Source organism: Orycteropus afer, unplaced genomic scaffold (genome assembly GCF_000298275.1).
Source record: "Orycteropus afer afer isolate SDZICR_OR568_19922 unplaced genomic scaffold, OryAfe1.0 scaffold00236, whole genome shotgun sequence".
In the NCBI taxonomy this organism is placed as follows: Eukaryota; Metazoa; Chordata; class Mammalia; order Tubulidentata; family Orycteropodidae; genus Orycteropus; species Orycteropus afer.
This window is the reverse complement of record NW_006921823.1, coordinates 1,989,525-2,005,525: the sequence shown is the minus strand read 5'-3', so window position 1 is coordinate 2,005,525 and position 16,001 is coordinate 1,989,525. Positions and strand designations below refer to the sequence as shown.

Sequence of the window (16,001 nt, the reverse complement as noted above, 5' to 3'; positions counted from 1 at the left end):
GTAACCACAACAGGTGACTTAAACAAACAGGAGTTTATTGTTACAATTTGGAAGCTTTAAGTCCAAGTTCAAGTGCCAGGCTCTAGGAGCTGGGTGAAAGCCCCTCAATCTTGGGGTTCAGCTCTGCCTCCTGCTCCCGGCCCACAGGAGCTGGAGACTTTTCTTCACTCAGACAGCTGCTGGCTGCTGAGACTGATAAGCCCAAGGTTGACAAGTAAAAAAGCACAGTACCGATGTTACCAAACCACACGGCAAGCCACTAATTCAAGTCCACTGAAAGTCCCAAGGTCAGCAGAGCATGCCAGGATGCTGAACAACAACATGGCTATATGCAGGGTCCAAGCATGCCATAAGCTAGAGACCATTCCCCAAGGCTTCTCCTTATATAAAGGAAGCAGACCACATCCATAAACTAGCTACTCATCTGCTCACAGTAGATTCCACCATGGAGTTGATTACCAGTCTCATCATGGGGAATACTACTTTCAGCTGCCCAGCCACTCAGCCAGGCCCAGCCAAGTTGACACACAAACATAGCCACCACAGTGTCTTTATTAAATTTGTTTCTAGTTCTGTTCTTTGCTGAAAGAGGTATACTGAAGTCTCCTACTGTTACGGTCAAGTTATCTATTTTTATTTTCAATTCTGTTAAAGTTTGATTTTCGTTTTTGTGGGTTCTTTCATTGGTTGCATAATATTTATTATGGCTGTGTCTTCTTGTTTGATTGACCCTTTCTTTAATCATTATGTAATGTCCTTCCTTGACTCTTACGATGTTTTTTGTCTTAAACTCTATTTTATCAGAGATTAATACTGCCACTTCTGTTCTCTTCTAATTTGATTGCCATTGACTTGATATTTCTTTTCCAGCCTTTGATTTTTAGGCTCTATTTTGTCAGAGGTGTCTCTCTTGTAGGCAGTATATTGATGGGTAATGTTTTTGTATTCATTATTCAATTCTCTGTCACTTGATTGGTACATTTAATGCATTTTCATTTAGTGTAATTGTCAACAAGTATGAATTTATTACTGTCATTTTGTTATGTGGTTTTGGGTGATGGTTTGTATTTTTTTGTTGTTGATGTATATAATTTCCTGTGCTGAGCACATTTTGTTTATGAATTCTTTTATCACTTCTTTCATTGCTATTGCTTTAATATTTGCTAAATAATAATTCTGCTTCCCTCTTGGCCCCCCTTGATAAAAAGATTTCTTTCTTTTCCTTGGGCTTACCCTGTGATTTATCATTTTTTCCTCAAGTTTAAAACAGTCTTTCCTATCTTAAAATTGTTTTGACTTCCTCTCCAATTGGAAATTCTATACCTCCACTATTTATTCTCTTTATGCTGTGTAATTGTCCTCATTTTCAAATTGATGTCTCTGGTTCCCTCTTTATATTCTTGTAAGTTTATTTTATTTGAATGCTTCTATATCTGGATTGGGTCTGGGTTATATTGTCATGTGTGTTAATCACAGGTTGTTGTCTACTATTGGTTCTCTACTCAAACCCCTTTAGCATCTATTGTAAGGTTGGTCTGATTTTTACAAATTCCCTTAATTTTTGTTTATATGGAAATGTCCTAATTTTATCATCATATTTGAGGGCAGTTTTGCTGCATATATAATTCTTGATTGGCAGTTTTTTTCTTTCAAGGTTTATAGATGTCATCCCATTACATGGTTTCTGCAGAGAAATCAGAGCTTAATCTTACTGGTTGCCCTTTGTAGGTAACTTTTAATTTTCCCGTGCTGCTTTCAGGATTCTTTCTGTCTTTGGATTTGATTATTATTTTTTAGTGTCTGTCCTATTTGGGGTTAGTGCCTCCCTGACAGAAAAATACCACAAATGGGATGGCCTTAACACACAGTTTATTCTCTTACAGTTCAGGAGGCTAGAAGTCCGAGTTCAAAGTGCCAGGCTCTAGGGGCTGGATAAAAGCCTCTCAGCCTTGGGGTCCAGCTCTTCCTCCTGCTCCCAGACCACTGGAGCTAGAGGCTTTTCTTCACTCAGACAGCTGCTGGCTGCTAAGACTAACAAGCCCAAGGTTGACAAGTAAAATGGCACAGTCCCGATGTTACTGAACCACATGGCAGGCCATTAATTCAAGTCCATTGTAAGTCCCAAGGTCAGCAGAGCATGGCAGGTTGCTGACAATGACATGGGTATATGCAGGGTCCAAGTGTGCCATAAGCTAAAAACTATCTCCAAGGCTTCTCCTTATATGCAGGAAGCAGACCACATCCCCGAGGCAGCTATTCAGCTGCTTGTGGTAGATCCCACCATGAGGTTGATTGCCAGTCTCATCATGGGGAATAATCACCACCAGCTGCCCAGCCACTCAACCAGGCCTAGCCAAGTTGGCATACAAATTTAAGTACCACAGGGTTCATTGAACTTCATCAACAAATATCTTCTATCTTTCATCATATAAGGGAAGTTCTTTTCCAACAAATCTTCAACAGTTTTCTCAGTGTTTTATTTGTCTCGTCCTGTTCTGGAATTCCACTCACACATAAGTTATTCATCTTGATGGATAAATCTAAGGTGTTCTTTTTTTCTTTGTTTGTTCTTTTTTGTATTTCTTCCCCTAACAAAGTACTATTGAGAGATTTGTGTTCAATCTCACTAACTCTGTCTTCCATTAATTCGATTCTATTCCTTTTCCCGTTGACTGTGTTTCAGAAATCTGAAATCTTAGTATTAATCTTCTTCATTTCTATTTTCTGTTTTTCTATGGTTTCTAATTTTTCATTTATTTTGTCAGTTTGTTCTTGTATTGTTTTCCTAAATTGTTGTAGAGTTTGTCTGTGTTTTCCTTAATTTTATTGGTGAATTCTTTGATTTTGTCAGTGTTTTCCTTGCTCTATCAGTCTTTTGAAGGCACCTACATATAATTCTTTTGAATTCCTTTTCAGGTAGTTCTTCCTCAGGGAGGTTTTCTGACTGTATATTCTGACCCCTTTTCTGTACTACTTTATCTTGCTTTCTTTGTGTGAACTAGGATCATTAGTTGTCTCCATGATATTGTGATGTCTTTAGACTTATATATATATAATTGGTGATTGTATGTTGGTGTGATTCACCCAGGTTTTTTTTTTTTTTTTTGAACTGTTTGCTTGCTTTATTTTGTTTTGATACATACAAGCAAATGGGTGTTATGTGCTATTCTGTTCACTAGTTTGGCAGCACTTGGGCACTCACTACCTGTCTCCTGTTTTTATGTGATAGAGGATGAAAATATGATCCCTGTTACACAGAGATCTGCACAGATTTCTGTTATCTCTTTGTATAGAGCAGTTTAGGAAGAGTTGGGCTGGTACTGGCTGCTGCATATCACTGATCAGTTTGATGCAGAAGCAAGTGGTGGCCCTCACACAATGGATGGGGCTGCAGGACATGTAGATGTTGTTGGGTCATGTGGGCATGATTGTTGTCTCCCACCATATGGAATGAAAAAAATACCACTGCCAAAAATAAAAACAAGAGAACAAAAACACAAACAAGATAAACAAGCAATAACCATGAAAAGAAATAAAATAAATAAATGAAAAGAAAAAGAGAAAAAAAAAGACAAAAGAACAAAAAGTAAAAGAATAAACAAATCTGAGGATAGAGGACAAAAGAAAAGAAGCAAAAGAAAGAAAGATAGTAAAGAAGAGATAAGATAAATGCAGAAAGAGGAACAGGGATGGAGAAAGTGAAGAAAAGAAAGTAAAAATAAGAAAACCAGAAAAAACAAAAAACAAAACTGGGAAGGGAAAGAAAGGAAAAAATAAAAAATAGGATAATAAAGGAAGTAAAATAGAATAATTTCAAAAAAGAAAAAGAAATTGGAGCAGGGAGTAGGGCAGGAGGACAGGGCACATGGGTGATGTTCCTGCCAGACAAGCAGGGAGCAGGGTACCTGATCCCAGATGAGTTCTTGCTAACTCAGAAGATGTCTAGGGGCAGGGTGCCTGGTTCCAGAAAATGTTCCTGCCAGCCCAGAGTGGGGCAGTTGATATCAGAAGTAGATCCTATCTACAACAGAGGACAGGGGGCCTAATCCCAGATGAGTTCCTGTTGGTCCAGTAAGTATCCGAGGACAGGGTACCTTGTCCCAGAAAAAGTTTCTGCTGGCTCAGAAGGTGACTAGGAGCGAGGCACCTACCTCCTGCTGCCCCAAAATAGCAGCTGTGGGCAGGGGGTCTGGTCCCAGAGAAAGTTCCTACTGTCTCAAAAGACATCTGGGCACAGCACCCCATTCCCATAAAGTCCCTGCCATCCCAAAATGCAACTATGTGTAAGAGACCTTTTCTTAGAAAAAGTTCCTACTGGCCTGTAATAGTTGGAGCTGTGTCTCAACTTAGCTGGACCACAATTCTCGGTGGTTTAAGCAATAATAATGTGGGTTATTCCCATGATGGGGATCAGATGTATATGTTTTAAGCAGCCAATCCATTTAAAGGGAGTTTCCCTAAGGGTGTGGCCTGCTTCCAATATATTTATGGACATCCTGGGAAAAGAAACATTCTTGTGTGGATTGGGATCCTGTAGTGCTGCCTACCACTGTCCATGAGCAAACAGTCCACCATTTGGCCTGGAGATCTTGGATTCATCATTCATTGGAGTCAACAGCCAGTATACTGCCTGCCAACCTTGAGCTCGTCAGCCCTTGCAGCTCCATGAGTCAGGAAAAGCCTCTACCTTGACATTTGATCCAAGAACTTGGGATTTCCCACCTTCTATAAGTGTGTGAGCCATTTCCCTAAGATAAATCTCTCTTTCTCTCTATGTATGTATAAGCTTTACTGCTTTTGCTTTTCTAGAGAACCTAGCCTAACATATGTCACAAAGGGCGGCTGGGGATTGTCTACCTCATCCCAGGACCAGCTCCTGCCTGACCAGAAGGCAACTGATGACAGGATACCCAGTCTGGGATGGAATTCTTGCCACTCCAGAGGTGGATGGGAGTAGAATGGCCACACCTATATTCCCCAGGAAGGTGTTGGGGTATAAGGGGAACAAGGAGAATATCGTACCTTTGTGTTAGTCAGCTACCAGTGTAGTTGCTTATGCAGTCCTTGGCAGCTGGAGCCAATTATCAGATTGCTACCTGGATTGGAATGCCACTGCAGATATGTATAATGGCCAAGCCATGAGGCCAGTCAGCAATCCATACCTCCATTTGTCTCCTTATTTGCTGTTTTCACTCAGTTTCCTCTACTCATTGGTATTTAATCCACTTCTTTATCCTTCTCTTGGAAGGTCAGGGTTCAAGATTATCCTCTGTATCTTTTTTAATTTGTTTCTCATTTATTTGTTGTAGAGCATTTGTGTAGCTTGTCTTCCTATTCTGCCATCTTGCTGGAAGTCCCTTTAATTACTCTCTGAAGAATTTTTATAATGGCTGCTTTAAAATTTTTGACACATAATTTCAACATCTGTATCATAGCATTGGTGTTTTTGTTTGCCTTTTTTAATTTAAATTGAGATTGTTTTTTTTCCTAATTCTTAGTATAATAAGTTACTTTCAGATTGAAACTTGGACATTTTGCGTAATATTATAAGATTGGATTTTATTAAAACATTTTATAGATGATCTTATCTGACACTGCTCTGGCATGGATGGGGACTCTACCACATTACTACCAGGTGAAGATAGGAATTCAGATTCCCCTCTATGAGTTTCTTGACACCAACAGGGGAAGGGACTTCTCATTACTACTAGACAGAGGTGGCAGTTCCAGCTGTGCATGGGGTCTTCAGTCATATTACCTTTAGTGGGATGGTGAGGTACACCTCATTACTGATAGTGGGTGGCCTCATTGCCACTGGGCAGTAATGAAAGTCCCCATTCTCCATAGTTCTCCTCTGTATTATGCCAGAGGGCAAGGGGAATGTTGCTTGATTAATATTGCTTCATGTGAGTAGAAATCCAGGTGGTTCCCACTCCATGTGGTCTCCACTGACACTGACGAGGGGAAGAGGTCTCATTACAAGCCTATGGGGATGAAAATCCTGACTCCCTATTCTCCTTCTATGAAACCACTGCACTGGGAGTGTTGGGACTTCTCATTATAGCTTGGTAAGGGTGGGTGTCAAGGCTCCCCACTCAGCTTTTGCTTGGAAGGTATTGGGCCACAGTTTTAGTCTTTTGTTTTGTTTTGGTGTTTGATTGGAATAGAGCAGTTAATGTTTAAAAGATGTATGTCTCACTAGGCTGCCCCTCTACTGTTCCTTTTATTGAAGAGAGCATGTTTTCATTATTTTTTGTTTTGTTTTGTTTTTGTCTACTCCCCTTGGTGTTTCAGGGTTGCCAAGTTATTCAGCTCAAAATCTGGGACATATAAAACAAAAATCCCAGGGAACTCACCACTGGGTTGTTTTTAAGTCCCAAGGTCCCTAGACAGACTGCCTACTTTTCTCAATGTTTAGTATCTTCATATATTTATTTTATATGTAATGCCCAGGGTTTTTAGTTTTACTTAGCAGTAGTAATAGGGGAAAGTGTATCTACTCCATCTTCCTGGAAGCAGAAGTCCTAACAAAAATTTTCTTTTCACAGTAAGCAGCTCTACCTGTCTCGAGGAATGAACACTAGATTAAGTTTTCTCAAATGTGAAATATGGGAGAAACCAAGTGAATTTTTTTTTTTTTAATTGTGATTTGGGTGAAAGTTTACAGAACAAATTCACTTTCCATACAGCACTTCACATACACTTTGTCTCATGACATTGACTACAATTTACCACAATGCAACAGCACCCCTCCCATTTCCTCCCCATAGTTACCTCTTCCCTGTGTCCATCCCTCCATGCACTCCTGCCCCCTGAGCTGTCTGCCTTTGCATAAACAGCCCTTCTTTCTCCCATGATTGTTCTTTCCAAGGAGTATATCTACCTCAGGTAAATGTTCAACTCATATTCCTGTCTTTGGTTTGACTGGAAGCCACAGGTGTGGGTTCAATTCCAGACCTGAAGGGCAGCTAAGGGCCATAGTCTCAGGGGTTCCACCAGGCTCTATCAGACGAGCAAACCTGCCCCCCCCCTTTATTTTCCAAATGATCTGGAGTTTTTTTCCACATTGTTCTCCCTCTCTATCCAGGATCTCCTACAGAGATCCCCCTCCGAGTAGTTGACAGTGGTAGCCAGGCACCATCTAGTTCTTCTGGTCTCATAGTCTTACAAGCTGCAGACTGCATAATGTACCAGTGTCTAGGACTAATCATTTCCATGAATTTTTGGTTGCAAGAAGCCAAGTGAATTTTGTCTAAATTTTCCCATGTTCCTTTTCTACTTCATTTGTATCCTGTCTAGGTACTTCTAAGATCCTGATGATAGTCCTTACTCACTCTGTTTGTCTCCCTGAACTGTCCTGAAGTCATGGTCTGCTAGACTCAGGAGAACTTGAGGGAGAACAAGCCCAAGCACTTATGCAGCCTTTCCTCCAGGCTTCCCTCCCCTAACACGGGATTTTCCCCTGAAAAATAAAATCAAGTGCATTGAGGGGTCTTTTGGAGTAAAGGCATCCAAGACTCAGAAGGATGTTGGATTTACTTAATTCAGGGAAAGTGGGTCACTGCTCTTTGCATTCCTAATTTAGCAAGAACATGTGGGGGCACCAACATTACAAATAAACTGTTCTACTTCTTCCCTTTTTCCAGGCAAAAACTTATTATTCCAGATGGAAGTTGCCCTGTTATTCTGAATACTTATTTTTGTCAGAAAGTTATTGCCAAAAAAGACTCAGAAACAACAAGGGTAATTCGCTGCCGGGACACACCACTTCCAAGAAGGAGCATCAGTTTGGCCCAAATGTTTAGATTTAAAGATCTAACACCGGAAATTCAGGTAAACTCCCACTGGCTCACAGGTTTTCTGCTTTGTAATAACATCAGTGACCAGATTTGAAGGGATTTTGGTGTAAATATACACCAAAAATATACCTCCAAATAAACAGCAAATATATGTGCTGAAACATTTTGTGATTATTGTTATGTCTGAAGAAACTATAATTCAGTTCAGCATTTTATTATGGTCTTTTATGGTATTTCCTCTTTTTTAATTATGTATCTTTTGAACTCATTAAAATATGTGAAAGTTTTCCGTTTCTTCTCATTTTGTAACTGTCATAAGATTTTTGTGTAAGCCTTCTTTTATTTATTTTTTTAAAAAAAGTCATGGTTTTCTTTCCACAATATTTATACCTCTTGGGATAAAAAGAGCTACATAAGCTTGAAATTGTACTTTGGTGATTATTTTTGGGAATTTTATTGACCCTGAGCCATGATTGTCTGCCAGGATGAATTTAGGGAGGCATTGAAATTCACTATCAAGGGTGTGAGCACCATTTTTAAGCATTTTATGTGGTTCCCTGTACACAGTTATCAAGATCGCTAATGCTAAACTGGATAGAAAATAGTTTGAGAGCAATGCAAAGATAGAAAGAGTAGATAGGCTGTTTCATATGTGTGTAATCAAGCAAAACTTCTCTTTGACTATCCCAATCTGGAGGACATTATGCAAAAAGAGGCTTTTTAATCAATTTAATTGTAACATTAAAATATAGCTCTTTTTTTTACCATATATTTTTTAGTTATCATGAGGTAATTACCTATTGCCATGGAGTCGAACTACAGGACAGAGTTGAACTGTCCCATGCAGTTTCCAAAGCTGTAAATCTTTACGAAGCAGACTGCCACATCTTTCTCTCATGGAACTGCTGGCGGGTGTGAACCACCAACTTTTTGGTTAGCAGCCAAGTGCTTACCCACTATCTACCACTAAACATGACTTTCTATGTGTTTCATAGACCCAAGACAGTCTATGATTCCAGTGGAGGAAACACCCTGTAGTTCCCTGCATTACTCTTAGTCACCTTCCCCTCCCTATTCTCAAGAGTATAGGGAAATTTGTGAGAGCTATAACTTAACAGGACTGCCTTGTTTTTCTGGTCTCTTAAGTTTTCTGCCTTTTTTTTTTTTTTTTAATTTTTATTCTAATTTGGGTGAAAGTTTACAGAGCAAACTCATTTTCTATACAGCAGTTCATACACATAGTTTCATGGCATTGACTGTAGTTCTCCACAGTGTAACAGCTCTTTACCGCTTCCTCCTGCTAATTACCTATTCCCTGTGCAAATAGTACCCTCTGTTCTCCCATGATTGATTGTTCTAAGGAGTATGTCTACCTAATATAAATGTTCAGCTCTTATGCCTGTCTTTTGTTTGGCTGGAAGCCACAGGAGTAGGTTCAATTCCATACCTGAAGGGCAGCTAGGGACCATAGTCTCAGGGGTCGCACCAGGCTCTATCAGATCAGCAAACTTGGTTTTTTTATGTTTTTGAGTTTTGTTCCACATTGTTTTTCCACTCTATCCAGGATCTCCTGCACTGATTCTTTCTGAGTAGTTGACGATGGTAGCCGAACACCATCTAGTTCTTCTGGTCTCATGATCATATAGGCTGAGATTCGCATGGTCTACTAGTCCCTTGGACTAATTATTTCCACATGTCTTTGCTTTTCCTCATTTTTCTTTGCTCTGGATGAGGAGAGACCCATTATTGCATCTAGATGGCCACTTGCAGGCTTTTAAGACCCCAGTTACTACTCATCAAAGTTGCATGTAGAACAATGATTTTGTGTAGTGTGTTATGCCAATTGAGCTTGATGTCCCCTGTGACCATGGTCCCAAGCCCACAGGTCCCAACTACTTGTTCCCTCAGAGTGGTTGGCTGTGGCTAAGAAGTTATCATAACTTTTCCCCTTGTTAGCTCTATTATATATATATGGACTGTCTTACAGCACCATACAAATACATATGTAGAAATAATATATGGTTATGGGTATATTCTCTTTTGTCTAGACATACCTGATCATTCAGCCAGTCTGTCTGTCCATCTGTTTACCAGTAGATTAATGTTTGTTATCACTGATAATGCAGTATTGTGTATGTAAAAGGTTTATCTTTGTTGTCTGTACCTCTTGTGCACCTCTCTGTGTCATCCTTTTTAGTGTTATTGTGTTGGTTACTCACTTTTGGTATGTTCCCTTTCCCCTCACCCAAATCAATACTTGTCTCTGCATATCTAGCTGTTTTCTGCCTTTTGATAAGATGTAGTCTTATCACTTTTCTACTATTCTCTATTAGTGCAAAACATTTGAGTTTTCTTTCACTGACAGGTTTCCACCTTGCATTGTTTCTGGCTTTCTCAGGTTTTACTGTATTAGGGACCTGCCCAACACAGAGTACCATGCCAAAGGTGAATTTGTTTTTATCTCATCATTCCTTTAGTGTGTGCTTTTACAGCAAAAGATTACCCAGGAATGTCACTGTTGGTTGAAGAACTTATGCCATTGTAAGTCAAACTGAAACAGTTCCCTTTGCATGTCTTGGCCAGGTTACATGTGGAGATACGACCATCATAGAAACAGACTTGATGAATGAACAGGAAGAAGCAAAACGGCACTCCCCAGCCCAAACTTCCATGAGTGATTCTCTCTTGGATGTGGTGGAAAACCAGGGAACCACAGCAGAGTCAGGAGTCCAGGTCCAAGTGGTGGTGCAGAGGGTTTACTTGCTTCCCGGTAGAGACAGTGCCTCATGTGCCTTTTGCACACACATAGACCCACCCCATGCTCAGTGAGTGACAAAACACATACAGACTTGCCTGATGCCACATAGAGAAAGTACCCAAGAAAGAAGGGGACTTTCTAATTGCTTAGCTAAACTCACCATATACATGTGTTCTTTCCCTCCCCCCACCCAAAATTGGGACCCATGAGCTGACAGAGAATTTTGTTTAATTTTGTTTGTTTACATAAAAAAATCTTACCAAAACATTATATTTTTTTACATTTACTTTTATCTTTCTAATGGTCTCTGCTATTGAGAGTCATAATAGAAGAAATACTAGTATTGTTCTGGAAATACCAAAGTATGTGATTACCATGCCTGAAAAAAATCTCTGCAATATCAAGTTTTATATATCTTAAAATCCTGAGTAAATAAATAAATGACAATTAGTAAATCTGTAGCCTTCAAAGAGTGGAAGCCAAGGCTTCATAAATTAAGATCCAAGTGCCTTTTTTTTTTTTTTTAATGAAAATTTTATTGAGGCAACTGTAGATTCTCATGCATTCATAAGAAATAATATATAGAAATGCTCTTTTACCCAGTTTCCTACAGTGGTAAAATTTTGCAAAACAGTGTCTCAACTAGTATATTGACATTGATGCAATCCTCTGATTTTACTCAGATTTCCCCAGTATTATTTATACTTATATATGTGTACATATGTGCCATGGCCTGGGGGAAGGGTTTGTTTGTTGACCACCACTGTCAAGATACTGAATAGTTCAAACACCACAATGATGTCTTTGTATTGCCTTTTATAACCACAACTTCCTCTCTAATCTGTGACAACCACTACTTTCAAGAATGTTGTAGAAATAGAAAGGAGCCCTGGTGGTTCACTGGTTAAGTGCTCACTATTAACCGAAAGGTTGGTGGTTCAGACCCACCAACTGTTCCACAAGAGAAAGCTGTGGCAATCTACTTCTATAAAGATTACAGCCTTGGAAACCCTACATGGCAGTTCTACAAGTCACTGTCAAAATCAACACAATGGCATCAGGTTTTATAGAAGTAAAATCATATGAATGTAACCTTTTTGGATTGACTTTTTTCATTTTTCACTCAGCATACTTCCCTGGATATTCATCCAGTTTGTTGCATGTATTAATGGTTGTTGCTTTTTATGCTAAACAGTATTCCATAGCATGGATGTATCATGGTTTTCTAAACTTTCATTCACTGAAAGACATCTGAGTTGTTCCCAATTTTTGGCTATTACAAATAAAGCTGTAATATGTGTTTGTGTACAGGTTTTTGTGTGAACATATCTCTGGAATAAATGCCTAAGAGTACAACTGTGTAGTCATATATTAATTGCACATTTAGTTTTATACGAAACTACCAAAATGGTATATAGAAAAAAGAGGAACAATTTAAATGATACTGTGGAAAAGCAAACAGACATATTTAGAATGTGGGCCATTTTCCCATTCCAGAATTATTGTTTGTTGTTATGAGCCATCAGGTCGATTCCAACTCATAATGACCCCATGTGACAGAATGGAACTGCCACATGGTGTTTCCTAGGCTGAAAGGAAAAGGAAAAAAAAAAAAAAAAAAAACTGCCAAAATGTTTTTCAGAGATTTTTAAGTGTGAAGATTGTCTTGTATTACTTCCAATAAAGGGCATTTATGTAACAGCCTTGGCGTAGCCTTTTGAAGGTTATCTTTCTTGAGATACTAAATTACCCTCAAAGCAGTAATAGGACAGAAATTTAAAAAGTATAAGTGCCATTTAATCAAATCAGTTGTTTTTAAACCTACTCTTGACAAGAAAACAAGAATTAACATTTTCTACTCTTGTGTGAAAAGAGCTCTGATAGTGCAGTAGTTAAGCATTTAGCTGCTAACCGAAAGTTCAGCAGTTCAAACCTGTCAGCTGTTCTGTGGGAGAAAGAAGAGGCAGTCGGCTTCCATAAAGATCTGTAACCTTGGAAACCCTATGGGGCAGTTAGTTCTATTCTGTCCTATAGTTCTGTTCTGCTATGAGTAGGAACTGACTTGATGGCAGTGGTTTTGGGTGGGTTTATTCTTAGGAGCTCTGGTGGCACAGTGAGTAAGGCATTTGACTATTAATCAGAAGGTCAGTGATTCAAACCCACCAACTGCTCTGTAGGAGGACAATGAAGCAATCTATTTCCATAAAGATTTACAGCCTTAGAAACCCTATGTGGGTCACTATAAGTCAGAATCGACTCAGTGGCATGGGTGTGGGTTTTATTGTTTTCTCTTGGTTTATTCTTATGTGAGGAGTCCTGTTGGTACAGTAGTTAAAGTACTCAGCTCCTAACTGAAAGGTCAGTGGTTGAAACCCACCAACCACTTCACAAGAAAAAGATGTAGCAGTCTAGTTCCCTACAGATTATAGCCTTCAAAACTATATGGAGCTGTTCTACTCTGTTCCATAGAAGCATTGTGAATCCGTTTCAGTTTTTTGGGTTTTTTGGGGGGGTTTTTTTTGGCATTTTTATGTAAGGGAGCCCTGGTGATGCAGTGGTTAAGTGCTCAGCTGCTAACCAAAAGGTCTGCAGTTCAACCCACCAGCTGCTCCACAGGTGAAAGATATTGGCTGTCTGCTTCTGTAAAGATTTACAATCTTGAAAACCCTGTAGGGCAGCTCTACTCTATGCTTAGGGTCACTATAGTCAGAATTGACGTGACTGCAATGGGTTTGGTTTATTATTATTATTATTTGCCTTGGGATGCCATTCAGAAGGAGCAAGCAGAAATACTTGGTATGTTAATTATGTATCCTCTGCCAATGGATAGCACTTTATGTGAAAGAAGTATACAGAGCTTCACACTGCATAACGTGGATGAACTTGGAAGACATTCTGCTGAATGAAATAAGTCAATCACAGAAGAATAAATATTGTATTAGTCCGTTATTGTAAAAAGTCAAGGAAAGGTTTATATATGGAAGAAAATGTTCTTCATTGCTTAGGAGAGGGAGGGAAGGGAACACTGTTAGACAGGTAGAGACAGGTATTGAATTTGGGTGAAGAGAAGGGCAATGTACCAAATGCACAATGCATTCAAGAAGAGGAAGACATAGAGAGGTCCATGGAAGGTACAGACAACAAAGATGAACCCACTTGCACATATAGTACTGCATTGTCAGTGAAGGCAAACATGGATAGACAGGTGGATAGATGGGTGGACAGGCTGAACTATTAGGTATATCTGTGCCGGGGTAGTGTGCCCAAGACCATGTATAGGGTTGGCAGACAATGTTCCTACAAGTCCATTGATATGTTGTAGTCACTTCTTGGCCACAGCCAGCTACCCAGAGGGAGCGAGTATTTGGACCTGTGGGCTCAGGACCATAGTTGCAGAGGACATCAAGCTCAATTGACATAGCATACTACACAAAACATTATTCCACATCCAACATTGGTGAGTAGCGACTAGATCTTCAAAGCTTGCAAGTGGCCATCTAGGTGCAGTGATGTGTCTCTCCTCGTCCAGAACAAAGAAGAATGAAGAAAACCAAAGATGCATGGAAATAATTAGTCCAAGCAACTGGTACACCATGCAATCCTCAGCCTATACAACTATAAGACCAGAAGAACTAGAGGGTGTCCAGCTACGCTGTCAACCACTTGGAGGGGGGATCTGTGTAGGAGACCCTAGATAGAGTGAGAGAATAATGTGGAACAAAACTCAAAATTGGGGGGGGGGGGAAAGGACCAGGTTTGCTGGTCAGATAGAGAGCCTGATGGAACCACTGAGGCTATGGCCTCTAGCTGCCCTTCAGGTGTATATGAGCTGTGTATGGAAAGTGAATTTGTTTTGTAAACATTCACCCAAATCACAGTTTAAAAAAAAAGATAATTAAAAAAAAGTATACGGAGTTTCAAACAGTCTAGATCGTGGTCCAATAGAACTATCAGTGGTGATGTAAATGCTGGAGAGCTGCACTACTCTGTGTAGAGCAGCTCACCACAGGTGGCTATTAAGAATTTGAAATAGGGCTCTTGTGGCTAAGGAAGTAAATTTTAAATTTTAATTAACTTTTAGTAGCCACCTATGGCTAGTGACACAGCTCTAAATGACTACCCATGAACAAGGATCAAACACGATTTGACGTATATTGCTCATATAACTTATGAGAGTGACATCTTTTCTAATTAAATAAATTTCATTTTTTCTGTATTTCATATAACTTTTTCATATAGCTCTAGACACATTGCTGACTGAGGAATTAGACTTAACATTTACTTATTTCATTTTAAATAACTTTGTGCAATGTTGCATTAGACAGCTATACTTTTCTATTTGGTTTCCATATTGAGCATTTACTTTTTGAAAATTTAGGTACAGAACCTTGCTTTTAACTTCTTTTCTATATGACCTCATCCCAGGAGTGGAATGTGTACAGACCTTTTCTAGGCACCTTTAATTCAGCATAGACCCTTATGAGCACCTGGCACCCAGCATTGTCCAGAGCTGGCAAAGACACTTGGAGACATTGCTCACTGCAGCCTTGCCCAGGGCAGAGGGTGTTTCCTTGGCTTTGGTGGCTCCTTGAGGTTGTATAAAGCTGATCTAAATGAAACACTTTAGTCTGTCTTCTAGTCTCTAGACAATGCTTTGGGAAAGAACCCGTTGTGGCACAATGGATTAGTTGGTATAGCTTTTCTAGCCATAGTCTTCATAACTCCCACCAGATTACTGGCTGGGCCCATGCAAATAAGGTGTAGAACTCTAATGCTGGGATTCATTAGTTTTGTCACTCTGCCAGGCTTAAAATGAGCTCTCCTAGAGGCAGAGAGGAGATCTCACTGCCATCAAGAGAGAAGAGCTAGAGGACTCAACATCTCCTTGGACCTGACATCTCTATTGGACCTCCTTGGCAGAGATGCCATGACAGAGAGACATGCCCACATGCATTAAGTGTGCAGATTGCTTTGGGTAGTATTGACATTTTCACAATATTCAGTCTTCCTATCCATGAATTAGGCAGGTTCTTCCGTTTATGTAGATCCCTTGGAATTTCTTGTAGTAGTGCTTCATAGTTTTCTTTGTATAGATCTTTTGTGTCTCTGTTAAGATTTATTCCTAGATATTTTATCTTTTTGGTAGCTATTGTAAATGGCACTATTTCCTTATTTATTTTTTAGAGGCCTCTTTGTTGATGTAGAGGAATCCAACTAATTTTTGTATGTTGTCCTCGTATCCTGCCACTTTGCTGAACCTCTCTATTAGTTCCAGTAGTTTCTTTGCTGAGTTTCTTGGGTTTTCTACATATAGGATTGTGATAGTTGAAGATGTGTCAACTTGGCTGGACTCCAGTTGTGAGTGGTGGTTCCCATGATGGATCACATGACTGAGTTCTGAGCGGCCGGTCTGCCCAGGGGGAGTTTCCCCAGGGGTGTGGCCT

The 16,001-nt window shown here is 39.7% G+C and overlaps 1 protein-coding gene across 1 annotated transcript in view; it reads left to right on the top strand.

Annotated features, from left to right (window-relative positions):
• SPIDR (scaffold protein involved in DNA repair) overlaps positions 1 to 16,001 on the top strand; it is a 737,299-nt gene that overhangs the window by 359,965 nt on the left and 361,333 nt on the right. Inside the window, 2 exon segments of the mRNA XM_042782083.1 lie at positions 7,647 to 7,833; positions 10,383 to 10,578. Of these exon segments, the coding sequence (XP_042638017.1) occupies positions 7,647 to 7,833; positions 10,383 to 10,578 (383 nt within the window).